Source organism: Mustela nigripes, chromosome 13 (assembly GCF_022355385.1).
Source record: "Mustela nigripes isolate SB6536 chromosome 13, MUSNIG.SB6536, whole genome shotgun sequence".
Classification (NCBI taxonomy): Eukaryota; Metazoa; Chordata; class Mammalia; order Carnivora; family Mustelidae; genus Mustela; species Mustela nigripes.
The window spans coordinates 19,124,300-19,142,754 of record NC_081569.1 but is presented as its reverse complement, the minus strand read 5'-3'; the positions used below and the strand labels follow the sequence as shown (position 1 = coordinate 19,142,754).

Below are 18,455 nucleotides of genomic sequence, written 5' to 3'. Positions count from 1 at the left end.
CATCCGATGGCAGGTAGAAATGCTGCAACCCAGCAACCCCACGTGGTATCTTCATCTCTCATCTCATTTTGAAGAAATTGACTGAGATCTGCTCATGCGGTTCAGTTCTGATTGAGTTCTGTGCTGCTGTTGCTGGGCATGGTCCCTGTAGCTCCCATCGTTGGCTCTGGGCACCGGATGTCCTGCTCGCATTGCTGCCACAGGTCCCTCTGCACCACCCCCACCAGAACTGACTCCATGTAGTCCCTCCCCCCAGGGACTATTCTGTCCCAAATCCAAGCACCGGCCTTGTACATGCCAGATCACGTGCCTGGACTCGAACCTGTCTAGGGCAGCTGGGAAGGCAAATGTCTAAGCGGGTACTGCAAGGTGGGAAACTCCCCAAGCAGGGAGTCTTTAAGAGGTCCTGAGTAGCTGGAGTCTGTGTGCATCCCTGAAGTTTTATTTGTGACCTTCGAGAAACCTGCTTAGGTATCATGGGGTGTCCAAGCTGTTAAAGTTACAAGTAAGCCAAAAGTACAGATATGAACACACATGCTACCTAAGTATGAGTTAACACATCGACATTTCTTTATGGTTGATTCTGTTTTAAATTACTTTAATGTAGGTAAGAGATGGTGGGGTCTTGCCCTAGAGTCATGGCAGTGAATGTTCTCGAAGGCTAAAAAGAACTAGTGGGATCAGGAGATGGAGGGGAGAAGGAGGTGGTGCTGTGCACTCAGTCCTTCATTGTGCAGACTTGGGGCATTGGCTGTGCAAGTCATCCGTCAAGAGTTCAGACACCTGCCAGAGATGTGGACGACGCCTCCCAAAGGGCTCAAAATAGCAGTTGTTAAAATGTGGCTCCCCTGGAGATGGAGTGAGGCCAGAGCTCAGAAGGAAATGTTTACTTTTCACATTATCCATTGTATTCCCATGTTTTCGCCACTGTATTCCTATTACTACTTTAATCATTTGCGTTATTTTGCTTTTGTAATTTAAGAATAAATATATAAATATTCATAAGGTGCCATCATATAGTAGTTCCCACTGCATTTCTTTTCAACTTCAAACGAAGTCCTGATGAAGAAATATTTCCCACATTAAACACTGCTTATACCCAAATTCCCATCTTTTTATTTTTTTTATTTCATTTTGAGATCAGTGTAAATTCACATATAGTGGTAAGAAATCATCAAGAAAGGTCCAGCATACCCTTCCATCAGTTGTCCTCAGTGGCAGCATCTTATGAAACTCTATGAATATCATGATGGGGAAATTGACTTTGATACAATCCATCAACCTTATTGAGGTCTGATGAGCTCACAGGCACTTGTGTGTGTGTTGAGTTCTACAGAGTTCTATAACTGCGTACCCACCATCAGCTAAGACCTAGGACAGTCCTGTTGCTTACGAGGACTCCTCGTGCTATCCTTTTATTGTCACGCACCTCCTATCCCACCCCCATCAGCATCCCCCGACAGCCACTCATCTGTTCTCCAGCTCCACAATTTTGTCATTTCAAGAAGGTGACATAAATGGAATCACACAGTGTGCAACTGTGTGTGACTGGCTTTAATCACTTGGTGGCATTCCCTTGAGCTCCAACCAACTCGTTTCACGTCTCAGTGGTTGGTCCCTTTTCACTGCCGATAGTGTTCCATGGTGTGGATGCACCAGTTTGACCATTCGTCCATTGAAGGACATTTGGAGTGTTTCCAGTTTGGGGCCATTATAAATAAAGCCTCTGTGACATTAGTGGGAAGGTGTCTGTGTGAACGTGTTTTCATTTCTCTGGGATAAGTGCCCAGGGGTATAATTGCCCGGTGGTGTGATACATGATGTTTAGCCCTTCCTCCCAGTGGCTAACCTGTTCCGCCTTCCCTTTCCTCCCATAATTCCCAGCTTCCCCTTTTGTGTCCCCTGTTTCTTTTTAGCTCTCGATGTGGTTTGGTTTACTTCCATACCACGCTGCTGAGTCTGCTCTCTTATGAAGTCTTACTTTTAAAAAAAATTTGGTTACTTTTTAAAATCACATAATACTTGAGCATCATTAGATTTTGAAAATACGATCTTATATATTTTTCAGGCCTTTCTGGCTGTCTCCTCGTCAGGTAATGGTCATCCCTGTGGGGCCAACTTGTGAAAAATACGCACTGCAGGTAAAATCAGAGATAGGAAAGTACATCTTCATCTCAGCATGTCGTCTGTGGAGGTTATTGACTTGGAATGTTATTTGTGCCTTAAAATACTGCATAACTAATACATTACATTAGCAACCTGCATTTTCAATAATTGAGAGTAACATCTGAGTCACATCTCTGCAGCTGGGTCAGAACTACTTTATTTCTTAATGTTTTTGAGAAATTGGGCTCTTAAAACCTCTCCTATTTAAGTTATTCTTTTCCACAGGACTCTCTTAAGGAAGAGCACTTGTCTGTTGCTGTGTAACAGAGAACTCCAAAACTCAGCAGCCCGAGACAGCAAACATTTATTATGACCCAGTTTCTGCGAGTCAGAATCTGGGAGCAGCGAGACTGAGTGCTGTTGGCTCAGGGCCCCTTCAGGGCCTCGGTTTGCACTGCCAGCCCAGGCTCCCTCCTTGGGGGGCTCACTTGCATCATCAGTGTTGGAAGCCTCAGTTCTGCACCCTGGGGGGTTTCTCCAGAGGTTCCCTGAGTATCCTCCCAACGCGGCAGCTGGTTTCCCCAGAGGGAGTGATGTTGAAGAGGTGGAAGCTGTAGTCTTTCGGCTTCATCTCGGGCGTGATGCTTCATCACTCCTGCCCTTCTCTGTGGTTGCATAGAGCCACCTGGTACCCTGTGGCAGAGACGACACAAGATGTGAATACCCTGTGGGTCATCTCAGAGGCTGGCTACCATAAATATCGTCATAATGGAAGTGTTTTATTTTCTTGTAGGTATCCAGGGCATTTTTTGAAGAAGGGTTCATGGCCGACGTTGACTTAGATCATAGCTGTACGCTAAATAAGAAAATACGAAATGCACAACTGGCTCAGTATAATTTTATTTTGGGTAACATAAGTTTATATTTTCTCATATGCTTGGGTTTTTTTTTTCCACTTTAACTCCAAAAAACCAAAATGGTTTAACTCTCTGAACATAGTATAAACTACGTGAGTATAGTATAACCATGGGAATGGTATAACTACATGAATATGGTACAACTATGTGATTATGACAATTTATTACCTGTCCACAAAGAACAGCCCACGGTGTTCCTAGTTGTTCTTAAATACTCTTTGTGGTTTGCTGGAAGAAGAGTTGTAAAACCTCACACGAGTCCTGTGGGATGATATCACTAGCAGTAGTTAACATCTCAACTCAACAAAGAAAAAAAATGTGAAAATGATTTCATCTGTAGAATTACACTCTTTATGTGACAGGCCTCAAATATCCTCCCTTGCTTTTCTGATTTATTACAAATCTTTGGGATTAATCAGTGGGAAAGATGCCAAATTTAAGGTGATTGAAAGAAAAGAATTTAAGTGAAAAAGTGTTTTTAAGACATGTGAGTACTTGGATGCCGCATCTAAAATTTTGACTTTAAAATGATTTGGAAATCAAGAGAAGCTGATCCTGGCTGCCTCCAGGCATGATATTGTTATCTCCAGTAAGCTGAGTGATTCTCTAAAAGGTAAAGTAAATACACATTGAAAGTGTTTGACTGTGTAGTAGATACTGGGATGTTTCAATCAGGCTCCTTCTGGTGACAGAACTTTCACACCGACTTAAACAAAGATAGAATTTACTGGAAGGGTAATGAGATACCTCATGACACAGATGGTAGAATTAAATAGCCAGACCATTAGAAGAGTAACTGGAGGAAGTTACTTAACCTTTATCAGGACTGTTTTCCTCATTTCTAGCTCCTACTTTCTTTATGGTTCTTTATGCTTCTCTTGATTATCCACTATATTCCCCTTAGCTGGTCACCAGTTTCTTCCTTCCACATGGCAAGAGACAAGCCTGCATCATCCCACAGTAAGGGGCACCAAACTTTCTACGTACATTCCAGAAAATTTTGGTTGTCTGGTGGGCCTGGGTCTGGTGCCTACCCATAGAGTCAGGGGCTCTGTGAGACCTCCCTGCTCCATTTTGTACCCCCAAGATCACAATATGTGTTCATGCACGTGGACAAAAGGAGAGGAGATTAGAAGTCATTCCTTCTCTCAAGAAACATACTATCACAGGATGATTTCATGGCATTAGATTGATAATTAGGGATTAATACTGAAGAAGAACTCAGTAAAACGTGTCGTATGACTGTTGACTTGATATTTAATAAATCACTTATTTAAAATGTGTTTATTACCCTTTCTTTTCCACAGTGGTTGGAGAAAAGGAAAAGACAAATAATGCTGTAAATGTTCGAACAAGAGACAACAAAATTCATGGAGAGGTTTCTGTAGCTTCTGCCATTGATAAGTTGAAGAATCTCAAGAAATCACGTACACTAAATGCTGAGGAAGACTTTTGAAGTTCTTTTCTGTACTTGCTTCTGTATAACCTTGTTTTGACCCCTAAAAATGCATTTTTCTTTACTGGTAGTACTACTTCTAAGAACGTTTTTTTTAAGATTTTTTTTTTTTTTTTTTTTTTTTTTTTTTTTTTTTTTCAGAGAGAGAGAGAGAGAACACAAGCAGGCAGAGGCAGAGAGAGAAGCAGGCTCCCAACTGAGCAAGGAGCCTGATGTGGGACTCGATCCCAGGATCCTGGGATCATGACCCGAGTCAAAAGCAGTGGCCTAACCAACTGAGCCACCAAGGCGTCCCTTCTAAGAACTTTTGACTCACTGATGGGCATGGTGAGAAAGGAGACAATGAATGAGTAGCTGATATAAAAGTTTAGTTCATTAATGTGTCTGAGGACAATACGAGGACAAGCTTGGGAAATTCTTAATTTCCCAAATGCCTTGAGAGCCTTAAGTGGGAAATGTTATTTATTGAAAGAGGGTAATACTAGGATATGAAGATTAGGTCATTACTGACATTGTAGTTTTCAAAAAGTAGTCTTCAAATTAAAACCTGCAAAGCCTTTTTAAATATAAGGGAAAATCTTATTTTCTAGGACAATACATCTCAGGTATTTTTACAGTTGTTTTACTAAAGTTCACATGAAAACTTTCTCTCCAAAACTGGAATCGTCACTTAATTTGTTTTAATTAACCAACAGCCACAAAAGCAGCAGCTAGTACTAAATATTGGATTACTGACAAAGGACTCAGAACCTCAAATTCAGTGTTGTGGAATCTACTGTCGTTTGGAGTATAGGTTAAGAGTTGGGTTTTAATGCTTCTAATTGACAATTGTTCATCTGTAGAAAAAATAAATTCTTAAATAAAAGGCAGCACACAGTGTTTCCAGTACTTCAGCTATAAGCTTATACCACAGTAAGCTGCTCCCCTAGAGTTAGATTACTTTTTTCATGAGATGATATTCTACTGATTTACACGGTTAACCTTAAAAATAAAACTGTCCATTATTTTACCAGCAAAAATGGGTTCATTTGGGAAAGGCAGATAATTTTATTTTGAGACATGTAAGCTATCCCAAAACCATAGACAAGTCTGGAAAACAAAGGAGAGAAGGCCGCTCTTTCACAGAGTGAAGGGGGCAGGGGGGAGTTGGGAAGGGCTGTTATAAACAAAAAGTCCACCAGCTTAAACTGGGAGTTGAAGTGTAGTGGCTTTTCATTGGCTGGGCTGTCACCCCCGCAAAGAGAAAATCTTTGGTCCTCCTGCTGGGGATGCAAGGTGCCTGTCTTGTAGTACAATTCTGTAGTCCATTAGGAATGATAGGGCACTAGAGCTCCCCCTCTGGCCTCCGGTTCCATCTTAAATGGAGTTTCCTTCACTCCGTTCCAAAATTCAAATAGCTTTATGCCTATAGAGAATTTAGCTACCAATCAATAAGTATTTATTGGGCACTTTATCTGGCTAGACGCTGTGGAATTCAAAATGAATCTAAGACATGCTCTCTCTTCTCAACACCTTTTTTATTTAGCATCTTAAACAGTTAGTAAACAAAACTGTATTATGTATCAGACCTGTATGGTACGAAGAGGTGCAAACTGTGTGATATAATTTTTAAGGTAATACTTATTGAGGGCTTACTGTGTGCCAGACACCATTCAGTATATTCTCTTCATTCATCAAAACTGCTAGTGAAGGAGTGAGGAGTCAGATTCCCCAAAAGAATCTTGTGGCAGGTGGGTGGGAAGGAGGAAGGCAAATCAGCATCACAGGACAAAGTAGGCTCTGACGAAAATAGGCGCAATCGGCCATTTGACCACACAGGGAGCCAGAGGCCTGGGGCTGCAGCTCCCCTCCCCAAGGCTGGCCTTCTCCAAGGAGGGGCCCGTGCTTTGGACCCTCCTTTCATATCCCAGGGTTCTCGTCCCAGTACCTCTGGACCTGAATACTTGCCAGGTATATTTACTGTCCTCTCCCGGGCTCGAAGGAAATTTCTGGAAGCCGTCTTTAAAGAGTTGGCTAGTCGTGACACCCACAGCTGACCACAGAAAAGGCTAGCTGGGCACTGAGCAGGTCCGCAACGCAGAAAAGGGTGGCGTCCTTTGGGGCTGCCTGTCACAGCGCGGGGTTGGGGGCGGGGGGGTGTCATGTCCCTTACTGGGGTTGTGCCACAATTTCTTCATATGCAAACAAGTACCGTCTCGATATGCAGTCAAATACATCATCCCCACCTGCGCAGAGTACCGAGCAGTTCTCAACCTCTCTATATACATGATGGCCAACTTCCCAATCTGCGCGCCTCTGACTGCAGCCACCTCAATGCAGAGTTTCGGTCCCGGGTGACCTCCCCCAGTCGCGAGCCACGGAAGGAGAAGGGAGCGCCTCGTCCGTGGGGAACTCAAACAACCTCACAGCATCGCGGCCCCTCACCTCCATCCCAGCAGCGGAGACCGCGACCGCCGCGGATCCGCAGACCCCGCGCGGCCTTGGTTATGCGCCTGCGCCCTGGGCTCCCGGGGCCGCGCCTGCTTACGCCCCCACGGCCCGCGCCGGCGCCCCGCCCCTCCGCCTAGTCACGCCTCCCTGCCCGGAAGTGCGCGCGCCGGCGACATGGCGGCTGCGGCGGTCCCGTTGCGGGCGCTGCGCCGCCTGTGCCCGGTGCTGCTGTTCCTCTCCCAGTTCTACATCTTGTCGGGCGGGGGTGAGTTAAAGGCCGGGGTCCACGCGGGGTCGGGCTGAGCGGTAGCGAGGCCCCGGGGAGCTGCTGGGAGCGTCCGCGCTAGGCCCGCGCGGAGGGCGGAGACTGAGTGCCGGGCGCGGGGCTGCAGGTCGCTGCTGCTCGGTCCTCTGGGGGTCCTGGCCGCCTTCTCCGCGGCCGCGCCTCCCCTCAAGGACCCCGGTTCATTAGTCGAACTCAGCTAATGAGCCCTGGCGTGGGGGACCGAGGGCTCCGGTGTCGGCGGGGGAAGCAGACCTGGAACCCGATACGATGCTTTGTTCCCTCGTTGCCCATCGATCCAAATTGGTGTCGACCCCATTGGCGTTTCTTTGTTTAGTTTTCTGGGCAGTCAAGCTGTGAGGTGTTCATGAGCAGTTGTTGGCCTGGTGTGGACCTTGCCTCTCAACCACACAAACCAAGGTTTTCCTATCCCAGGATAACACGTTTCTCTAATTGTAGGATCCTTAAATTTAGAGCAGTCGCAGCCGCTGGCTCAGTCAATAAAGGATCCGGGCCCAACACGTACTTTCACAGTAGTTCCCAGGGCAGCAGGTACTAGACATTTTCTATTCTAGTAAATATGTATATTTATATCTAGTGGTTTCTTTCTTCTTTCAGATAAAATAACTTTCTGGTTTTTTTGAAATTTTTATTGTATTTCAGGTTACGTGAACTAAAGACAGACCCACAGATGTTTTTCTGTAGACTGTCTTGATATTGCAATACCTTTTGACGTTCCAGCCTCATCTTTTTTTTCTAGTTCCCCATTCCTCATTTCTATCTATTATTTTTCCGCCTCGTTCATCAAGATCACCTTCGACCTTAGTGCTTCTTTCCCCTTAGAAAATTTCTTTTTCTTCTTAAGCCCCATCATTCCTGGGCATGAGAGGCTCCTCCCAAGGCTGTGTGAAATGGAAGGATCACAGACAGAGTAAGACTGGGACTCTAGGTGTGCTTGAGCTACTGGGAGCTTGAGCAAATTATTCAACCCTTCAGCATCGCTTTCTTCATCTTGAAGGTGGTGAAGTTAGCCTGGCCCTCTAAAGTCATTTTGGCTTTGTGATTTCTAAGTGTCCAACTTCAGCCACGTAATCAGAGTAAAAGAAAAGAAAAATGTTATTTTGCAGAATTGACTATGTAATTCAGTGACTAAGTTGGATCAGTTTTAAATGAGTCTTAGTGTGTTTTGCTAAACAGGACCTTTGTCTTTATCCCTTTAAAGTTCATCCCTTTAAAGTTTCATTATTAGAATGAATTGAAAGTGAGAGGTATTTTACTGATTGGATGTTAAGACTACTACAAGACGGGAGTATACTTGAATTTTTTTTTTTTTAAGATTTTATTTATTTATGTGACAGAGAGAGATCACAAGTAGGCAGAGAGGCAGGCAGAGAGAGGGAGGGAAACAGGCTCCCTGCTGAGCAGAGAGCCCGAAGTGGGGCACGATTCCAGGACCCTGAGATGGTGACCTGAGCTGAAGGCAGAGGCTTAACCCACTGAGCAATACAGGCACCCCCATACTTGAATTTTAAAGCACAGATTATAGAGTAAGCACAGGAGTTTTTTATTCTTTTGGACATTTTTGAAAGCATCTCTTCTTCCCCCAGGAATACCTGGAAATGATCGTTCTCTTAATTGATAAAAATAAATTGTCCTCCTGGTAAGGTTGTCTGGGAAAAAAATTAGAACCCATTGAACAAGTTATTAATATGAAGAAATGTGTTGGACATGGGTAGTATAAAACTGTAAGTGGTACTAGCAAATTAAGGCTTTTTGAAGTACCAGTGTAGAATAATGATGGAGAACATTTTCTTAAGTTGGTACCCTGTTGTACTGAATGATTTACTTTGGAGGGTCAGTGTTGTGATTACCAAATCCATGAATTCAGATGAAAAGAATACTGGATTAGAAACAGAGATTTGGGTCACGGTTCCAGTTTTTTCACTCTGTGATCATGAACAAACCTTACCCTCTCTAAGCCTTAATTTTTCATCTTGTTACAGAGTAGATTTTTTTGAGGCCCAAACTTACATCCAACTTTGTGTGTACATTGTATGTACATAAGTACCTTTGATTTTCATGTTCTTTGGGGGGCAGTAATTAAATTCTTTGTACTTAGCTGTTGAACTCTTGCTCCGGCTCATACAACTTGGTGGCAGAACCTTGCTTTAATTGCAGGTGTCTCTGACTCCAACCTTGTCATTTTCCATTCCAGCGCAGTATTTCATTGCTAGCAATCGTGTCCCTTACCCTAGGAAATTGTTTTTTCCTGTGGTGCTGATCAATGTTATATGAGAATAAGCTTCTCTCTTACTTTTCACAGAAAGTACTGATATCCCACCTTATGTGATGAAGTGTCCAAGTAATGGTTTGTGTAGCAAACTTCCTGCAGACTGTGTAGAATGCAAGACAAATTTCTCCTGTGTCTATGGGAAACCTGTCACCTTTGACTGCACGGTCAAACCTTCTGTTACCTGTGTTGTAAGTACTGCTACTTACTAATTTGAAATAAACTCATTGTAAACCTCAAGCTCTAACTACAGTTTAGACTTGACCGTGGGGGAAATCCTGAAAGAGAGCGAAGGGAGTGCTCTGCATTCCACAGGTAATATTTTAGGAGCAAAAAGTAACGTGATCAGAAGACTGAAGCTTCCATTTCCAGGTGAGGTTTGGTAACCAGGGTTCAGATGGCCATTTCTTGACAAAGGAAATTGGAGCAATTATCAGACTCCTTACAGAAAGTCAGAAATAGAAAAGGCTCACGTGCACTGTTGCCTATTAGAAATGACCCTATTACAGTCATCACACCTGTATCCTATCTCTTGATATTTTGCCAGAGAGGAAAGGGCCTAAGAAGGCTTTACTAGTTGGTGTTCCATTGAGTGCTCTAGGGATGCCTGCTTCCAAGCTGCTTAACTCTAGCTGCCTTTAGAATCACTCCTGGAACCAGCCCTAGGCCTGCTAACTGTGCGTAGGGCAGGGAGACTCAGGTACCTGCATTTTTAAATTGGAGTGGGTAAATTATTGCACACTCCCTCTATTGTACTCACCTGCTGGGTGAGAGGAAGTGTAGAAATGATTAGTGAAGTAGTGTTTTACTCTTGGCCTTGCCAAAACTAGTGTGTGGCTTATTAATCTGTCTTGCTAAATGAGAGAAATGAGCAGATGGGCCCAGAACAGCTTTTCCTAAAGTGTTTCTGTGAAACCCTACTTTTGGGAAATGATCGTGGAAGAAGAAACCAACATCTTCTCTTGCAGACCTCTTTTGACTTGGTAGTCCTGGTGTTTCTGTCACTTGAACAGGGCTCTAGTCTTTGGAACTTGGTCTGTGCAGGGCCTGATTGGAAAGTTTCTTACACCCTTATACTCTTTCTGTAATTTTCCTGCTGAAGTCTAGTATCTGTGAGGGGGAAGGAAGACTTGACTTCAAAGGGGAAATAAGATTTTGTGCTGTCAGTGTCTGAATTTAGTTTTCAGGAATTTAAGTATTGCTGTTTTATATTTTGTATAAGCACATCGGAAAATTGAGCTTCAGTGCCAGATGGTGTTCTTGACTGCCCTTGAATTATTAGTCTTTGTGGCTGAATCTTGCATACAGTATTCTCCCTAGTTTCCTGATAGTGAAACTTAACTAATTTGAAGGCTTTTAAAAATGTTCTTTCTACCTGAAACTAGTGTAGCACTGTGTGTCAGCTATACTCCAGTGAAAAAGTTAAAAATGTTATCTCATGGGTCTGACAGATAGTAGGTACTCCGTGAAGAATGAGAAAACTATGACGGTCCGGGGGAACTTTTCCAGAATTGTGGTTTTCCTCAGCAGGCTTTGATGTTCACTCCCAGCACTGGTTACTGAGTGAGACAGGATTCTCAGTTTCTTCATTGTTTAGATGTTCCCAACATAAACTGTTTCATTTAGTAGGAAATAGCAGAAGATAGAAAAAATAACAAACGTAGAGAGAAGTTGCAGAGCTTAAGGGAAGTTTCTGAACTCCTCGGTCATGGTGCCTGCTGCCGTCCTCTGCCCCTGGCCGAGGTGTGTCCTGGGTGGGACTTTTTCTCTCCTCCTCCTCCTCTTCCAGGAGCTTTCACATCTCCTGGCCAGTGACCCTGAGTCACTGTCAAAGCCCAGGTACCCTGTCCTCAGGGGTAGGACTTGGAAATGTGCCCAAGAGAGCGTGGTCTGTCTTGAAAGTGGAGAGCAGGAGAATATGTGAATTGGCTGCCTAGAGCATGCTGGGACTGCTGTTGCCTGGTAAGCCAGGGCAAGTCACGTGTGTTTTCTTCATTTGTTTTATAAAGATCTGTAGGGTCTCTTCTTGGTAAATAAGTTACCATTTCCAGAAGGAATCATCCGACCATCCGGTGCAAGCGTGCAGATGCTTATTTTCACTCACCTACCTGTGCACGCACTCAGGTGCCTCCCTGCCTCCTGTTCTTCTGAACCTAAGTGGCAAAAAAAAAAAAAAAAAAAAAAGAACTCTTCTAGCCTTCTCTGGACATGCTGAATAAGGACCCCCCAGGCTAAGGGAATCTGACCTGGATTCTTTTATAGAAAGAAATATAAAAACCCTGCATCCCCTGCCATGTCCGATCCCTCTTGTTCCAGTTACGGTGGTAACTGTCCAGCCAGTTGATGTCTGCTGGAAAAGTGCTTGTCAGAAATGTTGCTTTGCATTACTCGGAGAAGCTGTCAGACTGCTAGTGTATCTGAAGCGGGTGTAATGCTTTCCCATGGGTTCAGGGTTTTTAGTAATGACAGCTGTTTCAGGGAGGGAGTTGCCTAAATCAAATGGTGCCTCCCCAGTTCGGGTGTTACTCATAAATGCAGTTTTGCACTGGTCAGAAAAATTAGTAAATTAATACTTCAGAGATGACTGACCATTTAAAAATGATTTTGAAAACTATTACGTTATAATGTCAAGTGGGAAAAAAGGATATAAAATACTTTCAAAATTGTACTTACATAAATCTGTATTATAGGAATTAAAAGTGAAAGATTAAAATCTGTTCTCTCTAGGGGCGCCTGGGTGGCTCAGTGGGTTGAAGCCTCTGCCTTCGGCTCAGGTCATGCATGATCCCAGGGTCCTGGGATTGGGATTGGGTCCTGGTTCCTGGGATTGAGCCCCGCATCAGGCTCTGTGCTTCCCCCTCTCTCTCTGCCTGCCTCCCTGCCTACTTGTGATCTCTCTCTCTCTCTGTCAAATAAATAAAATCTTTTTTTAAAAAAAAGTTGTTCTCTTTAAAGAGGTTACAGACTTTTTCCTGTAATTTCCAAAGGTGCAACATGTTGCATGTGCTACTTTTACAAGAGAAAACAAAATAATGATTTTTTAAATTGAAGTGAAAAAAATCTACAGTCTTAAAAGTGTAGCGTCAGCGATGAACATTTGTTGAGTCTCTTTCAGAGTGGAGAGTGATTTTCTGGAGTGACCTGTTTGTTGATGATACTGAGTGAAGGTGTGAGTAGCAGTAGCGGCCAAGAGGTCCTGGGCCCCGGTGAGGATATTAGGGAGGATTTGAGACTCGGCCACCAGCCCATGTGTTGTACTTTTGGGAGCACCAGACTGGGTTTCTGCACATAACTGGCAGCTCAGTGACCTTGAATGGATGTACATCTGTCCTTCCAGCTCCCTGTGACTCTGGAGCTTGATAAAATACATTTTCCCTTAACTTCTTTTTATACCCATTCTCATGATGAAAAATTTAGCCCATGCTCAATTATGAAAAATTTGGCCAAGTGAAAGTGGTAAAATACGCTTACCATCCTGGAATAACCTTTGTTATTTTGATGTAAATTTATGTAGATTTTTTCCCTTAGGCATATATGTTTTGGGGCGTATGTTTTTATGATGATAGGATCCTGCCATATACGTTTGTTTTGTATACATACTGGTTTCGTACCTATTTTCCTCCCACCTTCTGCTGTGGTATTATTCACAAGTCTTTTAGGATCTTTGTGCCGTGTATTATTATTGACATATTAATGAACTATTATGATTGATTCATTCTGTGTCCTTTGGCATACAGGATCAAGACTTCAAATCCCAAAAGAACTTTATCATCAACATGACTTGCAGGTTTTGCTGGCAGCTTCCAGAAACGGATTATGAGTGTTCCAATTCCACCAGCTGCATGACGGTGTCCTGTCCCCGGCAGCGTTACATGGCCAACTGCACCGTGCGGGACCACATTCATTGCCTGGGTGAGTTGGAGTTCAAGGAAATTCATGAGCAAAACACTTTTCTTTAAGCTTATGTATGGAACTTTAATTAGCAGTTTGAGAATGAAATTTAAATTATTTTTTTAAAGATTTTATTTTTTTTATTTGAGAGAGTGAGATTGAGCACGAGCAGAGTGAGGGGCAGAGGGAAAAGCAGGCTTCCAGTGTGGGGCTTGATCCCAGGACTATGGGATTGTGACTGAGCTAAAAGCAGACGCTTAACTGACTGAGCCACCCAGGTGCCCCTATTTATTTATTTATTTATTTATTTATTTATTTATTTAAGATTTTTATTTATTTGAGAGAGGGGTAGCGTGAGTGAGGAAAGAGAAAGAAGTGCAGAGCCCGATGTGAGGCTCATTCCCAGCACTGTGACATCACGACCTGAGCCGAAACCCAAGAGTCAGATGCTTAAGTGACTGAGCCACCCAGGCGCCCCAAATTTGAACTGTTTAAATCAGAAACATTTATTGGTACTTTCTGGTTACAGCAGGCTTCATTAATAAACTCAGTGGTGACAGATTCTAGCTACACTTGTGGCCAGCGTGGCGTAACAGAGTTGTTGAATTGCTTCCTGTGTTGTACACCTGACACTTATATAACATGGTGTGTCCACTGAAAGATAAAAAATAAACTCAGTGAACTAAAAAAAAAAAAATCCAGGGGACGTGGTGGCTCAGTTGGTTAAGCAGCTGCCTTCGGCTTGGGTCATGGTCCCAGCGTCCTGGGATCGAGTCCCACATCAGGCTTTCTCGGCAGGGAGCCTGCTTCTCCCTCTGCCTGCCATTCTGTCTGCCTGTGCTCACTCTCTCTCCCTCTCTCTCTCTCTCTGACAAATAAATGAAATTTAAAAAAAAAGTTTAAAAAAAAAATCCAGAAAATATGCCATTCTCGTATCTTTTAAAATGTAGTATTTGCTAACAGAAGAGTGCGTACGGTATAAAGCATAACATGTCTTAGTAACGTTTTCCCCAGACAGCCGATGAGAGTGGCGTGCTGGCATCGCAGCTGAGGGCTCTCCTGCCCCGGCTTGCCCCAGCTGCTCTCCAGAGGGGACCACTTGTGAATGAACTTTCTGATCATTTGCTTTTCTTTACATTTTGTGTAGTTCTAGCACATGTAAATAATAGCATGTGAGACATTTGTCAGTAGGGTGTGTTTTAGACTTCTGTCAAATAGTAGTCTGTTTATGGTCTGTCCTTTCTCTTTTCCTTTCAACATTATGGCTCTAAGATGATCCATGTGTCTTATTTACTTATTGTTTTTTGCTTCTGTATAATAATCCATTGTAAGATTCCATCATAGTTTCTTCTGTGTATTTGGGTTATTTACAGTTTTTTGCTCTCCAGGCTGTGGTGCTCTTTAGAGTTTTTGTACATACCTCCTGCTTGCACGTGTACAGGTGCATGTCTAGTGATATACTCTCTAGCATGGATTATTTTCCAAAATGCTTGAACAGTTTATCTTGCCACCATTGGTGCATAACTGTTCTTGATGCACATGCTTTCCAATACTTAATATTCAAAAATATGGTCTTTTTCTTAAAAATTTCTGGGAATTCTTTTATATTTTGGATAATAACCTTTTAGTGTGCCTAAAATTCTTTCCCAGATTTTAAATAACTCCCCTCCCCCACTTTTTTGGGGTATCTTTTGGATAGAGCTTGACTTTTTTTTTTTTTTTTAACCATAGCCTTTTTATTTCCTATATTTTCTTTTAAAAGTTGGAAGTTTGCTCTTTCACTGAGAGGCCTGTAATCCACGTGTAATTGGTTTCAGTGTATGTTGTGAAGTAGACTCAGGTCTCCTTTTTTCTCCACAGGGATAGCCAGTTGTCTCCAATCTGTGTGTGCCCTGTGTCCCACAAGAAGTGTTTCTGTGTGCCTGGGCTGAGCTCTGTCTCCTTTCCCCATTGCTTGATTTATCTGTTTGATAAATAAGACCACACCGTTTTGTTTACCCTAAACTTCACCTAAGTCCTGATAGCTTCCCGTACTTAGAGCTGTAACCCTTACTTAACGGACTTAAGCATTAAGTATATGCTTATTGATAGTAAGGAATAACTTTTTACCATTCACTGTAGCAAACTTTACTTACTGTAGAGAGAGTTGACTTTTAGATTTTAAATTACAGGGCCTCTGGTCTCTTTGTAAGAATATTTTTATACCGAGTGTTTTCCCTTTTTTTAAGGTAACCGTACTTTTCCAAAGATGCTGTACTGCAACTGGACTGGAGGTTATAAGTGGTCTACTGCTCTGGCTCTGAGGTGAGCTTGGCTATGAGTAAGTTAAGGATGCTTTTCGGGTTTCGTGGGAGTAGTGGAATCTTCCAGATGTTGAGCTCAGCCGAGTCTCTCCTTAGAGAAACTTAGAAAGCTTAGATTCTTTCATTGTGTGAGGGAGGTCCTAGGAAATATGGCTGCAGGAAGTTATTTAGATGATCAGACCAGTACCTTCATGGACATTAATGGCAGGATGTTTGCTTTTCTCCCAAGATGTCTGCACGTTCTAAAGATGCCCATTGGAGTCATTATTACAGATTAGAACCAGTCAGGGTTTCCCATCCTGAGTGTACTGTGAGTCAGTAACATGGTATATACTATTTAAAATAGGTGGGTTTATGATTTATAGTTTTAATTTTTAGTAACTTCATCCTTTATTATAAAAACTAACATATACTCCATCCTAAAAACTGGAAAAATTGAGATAAAATAAAGCATGAAAAATCACCTCTAATTTCACCATCCAGAGATAACTGTAGACTTAGAATTTTAACATAAAAATGTGCTTGAATTTGTTAAACTTTTCAACAGTTTGGGGGGAAAAACTACCAATTCTTACCCCCAGAGGGAAGGGCAGGTGTGATGCTGGTTATTCACTAATTTAAAAGTTAGGGCATCTACAGTTGAAGGTTTGGTGTTAGAGCCTGAGACCCTGTGGGCCGTAGTGTGACACTCGAAGGGTTTCTCACCTTTGTCACTGATGACATCCAGTCCAAGTAATTCTTTGCTGTGGGGCCAGTAGGGCAGTTAGCAGCTCTCTGAACTCGACTGGCTAGGTACCTCTGGCACTACACGGGGTGACAATTGAAAATGTCTTCAGAGACTCCCAAGGTGCCCCTTGTTGAACAGCACTGCTTTAGGGTTTGGGCTGGGGAGGGGCAGAGCCCGCCTGGCAGGAAGGCCCAACTGGAGGTAAAAGAGTAGTCCAAGGAAGAAAATTTGATAAACCAAAAATGAGATTTGATAACTAGCCATCGTTTTGTCAGCAGTGGTTCAAATGAAAATGAACAATGGACTTTTGAATTTTTTTAAAATAATCTTTTTATTTTGGAATAACCTGAGGCTTACAGAAAAGTTAGATAATTCCTGTACAACTGTCATCCATCTCCCCCTCGACGCTTCACATCTCAAGTTACCGTGGTACTGGTTTCTTTTTAGAGCTCAACACAGTTTCTTTCAGAACATTCACTGAATGGGATAATGGCCAGGGTTTGCTTCAAAGTACTCTGACACAGGGGCGGGGGGCGTAGAGACACAGCAGGGCTGGCCACATGCTTATCAGTGGTGGAGCCGGGTTGGGGCTACTATTCTCTTCACCTCTTACTTTTTATATGTTTGGAAATGTTCCATGTAAGAAGCTTAAAAGAAGTACAATGGGAAGTCGTCCGAATAGTGTTAGATCTTAGAATTTGAAGGAACCTTAAGAGTCACTTGTTCTTAACACTCCATTTTTGGAGATGACTGACAGCGTTCAGATGACTTGATCTGGGGCAGCTCGTGGTGGTGGGCTTCCTCGCGACCCCACCTCCGGACTCCATGTTTGTGTCCTGTTGGTTGAACTGGCTCCCCGCTTTGTTCCCTTGCACGTGCCATTTTCAAGACTCGAAAGCAATGAGAGGGATGGATTACTTTTCTTTAAAAGAGAAACATTAGATTTCAGTAGGGCAAAAAATTTTATGTTTACCTTTGACATTTAGTCTTTCTGCCCATGATTATTTGGTGCTGTGAATTTGGGAAGTAGATGTTTGTGCCCTCACGAAGGGTTGTGATCGTTTGAGGACCTTTCACATGCATGACTTCGTGCTGGTATCGAGCCACAGCTGGCTGTGGCCGGCGGGTGGCTGCTGGACTCCCCTCCCATAACCCTTTGCTCTTGCAGCATCACCCTCGGTGGGTTTGGAGCCGACCGTTTCTACCTGGGCCAGTGGCGGGAAGGCCTCGGCAAGCTCTTCAGCTTTGGCGGCCTGGGCATATGGACGCTGATAGATGTCTTACTGATTGGCGTTGGCTACGTGGGACCAGCAGATGGCTCTTTGTACATTTAGCCATGGTTATGTGCTTCAGAGAGGAGCAGTGCTTTGAAGTCTCTTTGCTGGTAGGAGTTGTTGTGCTGTAACTAATGTATTTGTATGTTTTTAATGTACAGCATCTGTACTTTGCCTGCCTTGATGAAGGTAAAATAAAATAAAACAAAACAAAAAACAAAACAAAAAACCATGCTTGTCTGCAATTTGTTTTTATTTGCCTGAAATTTATTTTTTTTTCTGTGAAAAACTGAAACTTAACGCTTCTCGGCCTTTTGGCAAAGATCAAGTGTAAAAAATATGAACGTATTTAAACTAGAACAAAACTGCAGTGATTGAAAATCTACTTAATTCCTATGACTTCAGTGTTAGATTAAGTCGGTATGTCACTTGGATCTCCAGCCTTGAAAAGATTTTCATTCACGATTGCAGAAAGTGGAATGTGTTTTTATTCTTCAGCTAAATAAAGTTCTCTACCGGACTTCCTTCTGTAAGTTTTCGGGTGCACCGTATCTAGCCTGGTCGTTATATATGACGCTTGAAGTAAACTGCAAAACTTTTGTGTGTAGTTGCTCTGGTTTGAATTTTGTTAGTAAAGTATTTGCAAGAGTACTGGAAAGTTAATAAAACTACAGGTTCCTTTAAGAAGTATGTATAGATCTGTGTTCTGTATTAAGACGGAATCAAGTAATTGTAACAGCTCTGAGGTACAATGTTTATTTTTCAGAGCCTTACTCCA

General features: G+C 42.9%; 2 protein-coding genes and 1 long non-coding RNA gene across 8 annotated transcripts in view; 2 read left to right on the top strand and 1 right to left on the bottom strand.

Annotated features, from left to right (window-relative positions):
- The window catches only part of TARS3 (threonyl-tRNA synthetase 3), a 60,996-nt gene extending 55,638 nt beyond the window's left edge, over positions 1-5,358 (top strand). Inside the window, exons 16-18 of one of the 3 annotated variants that reach the window (XR_009399016.1) lie at positions 2,069-2,194; positions 2,900-3,014; positions 4,331-4,414. Coding sequence is in view for 1 of the 3 variants with exons in the window: in XM_059371688.1 (XP_059227671.1) it covers positions 2,069-2,141; positions 2,900-3,014; positions 4,331-4,479 (337 nt within the window). In the remaining 2 variants the exon portion in view is untranslated. Of the gene's footprint in view, positions 1-2,068; positions 2,195-2,899; positions 3,015-4,330 lie in introns of all 3 variants that reach the window. The other 2 variants (XM_059371688.1, XR_009399017.1) reach the window with 2 other exon arrangements.
- LOC131999106 (uncharacterized) lies at positions 2,302-7,005 on the bottom strand. Of its 3 annotated transcripts, XR_009399019.1 has the most exons (3): positions 6,705-7,005; positions 3,192-3,284; positions 2,302-2,799 (listed from the first exon to the last, which is right to left on the bottom strand). It is a non-coding gene; the product is annotated as an uncharacterized LOC131999106 (long non-coding RNA). The 3 variants fall into 3 exon arrangements; XR_009399020.1 differs by lacking the exon at positions 3,192-3,284; XR_009399018.1 differs by lacking the exon at positions 3,192-3,284 and having other exon boundaries at positions 6,904-7,005.
- Positions 7,006-7,045: 40 nt separating this feature from the next.
- TM2D3 (TM2 domain containing 3) lies at positions 7,046-17,909 on the top strand. 2 transcript variants are annotated; one of them, XM_059371686.1, is made up of 6 exons: positions 7,046-7,174; positions 7,652-7,744; positions 9,516-9,673; positions 13,220-13,394; positions 15,602-15,677; positions 17,572-17,909. In XM_059371686.1, the coding sequence occupies exons 1-6, from the start codon at positions 7,084-7,086 to the stop codon at positions 17,735-17,737; spliced, it is 759 nt and encodes a 252-aa protein (XP_059227669.1). In that variant the 5' UTR covers positions 7,046-7,083; the 3' UTR covers positions 17,738-17,909. The 2 variants fall into 2 exon arrangements, with proteins under 2 accessions (XP_059227669.1, XP_059227670.1); XM_059371687.1 differs by lacking the exon at positions 7,652-7,744.
- Positions 17,910-18,455: the final 546 nt, after the last annotated feature.

Excerpts from the sequence above, each read along its gene's own strand:
- TM2D3 (XM_059371686.1), top strand. The coding sequence starts at position 7,084 with ATGGCGGCTGCGGCGGTCCCGTTGCGGGCGCTGCGCCGCCTGTGCCCG. Across the intron at positions 7,175-7,651 it reads CTACATCTTGTCGGGCGGGG|GATCCTTAAATTTAGAGCAG; the intron begins GTGAGTTAAAGG and ends CTCTAATTGTAG. Across the intron at positions 7,745-9,515 it reads AGTAGTTCCCAGGGCAGCAG|AAAGTACTGATATCCCACCT; the intron begins GTACTAGACATT and ends TACTTTTCACAG.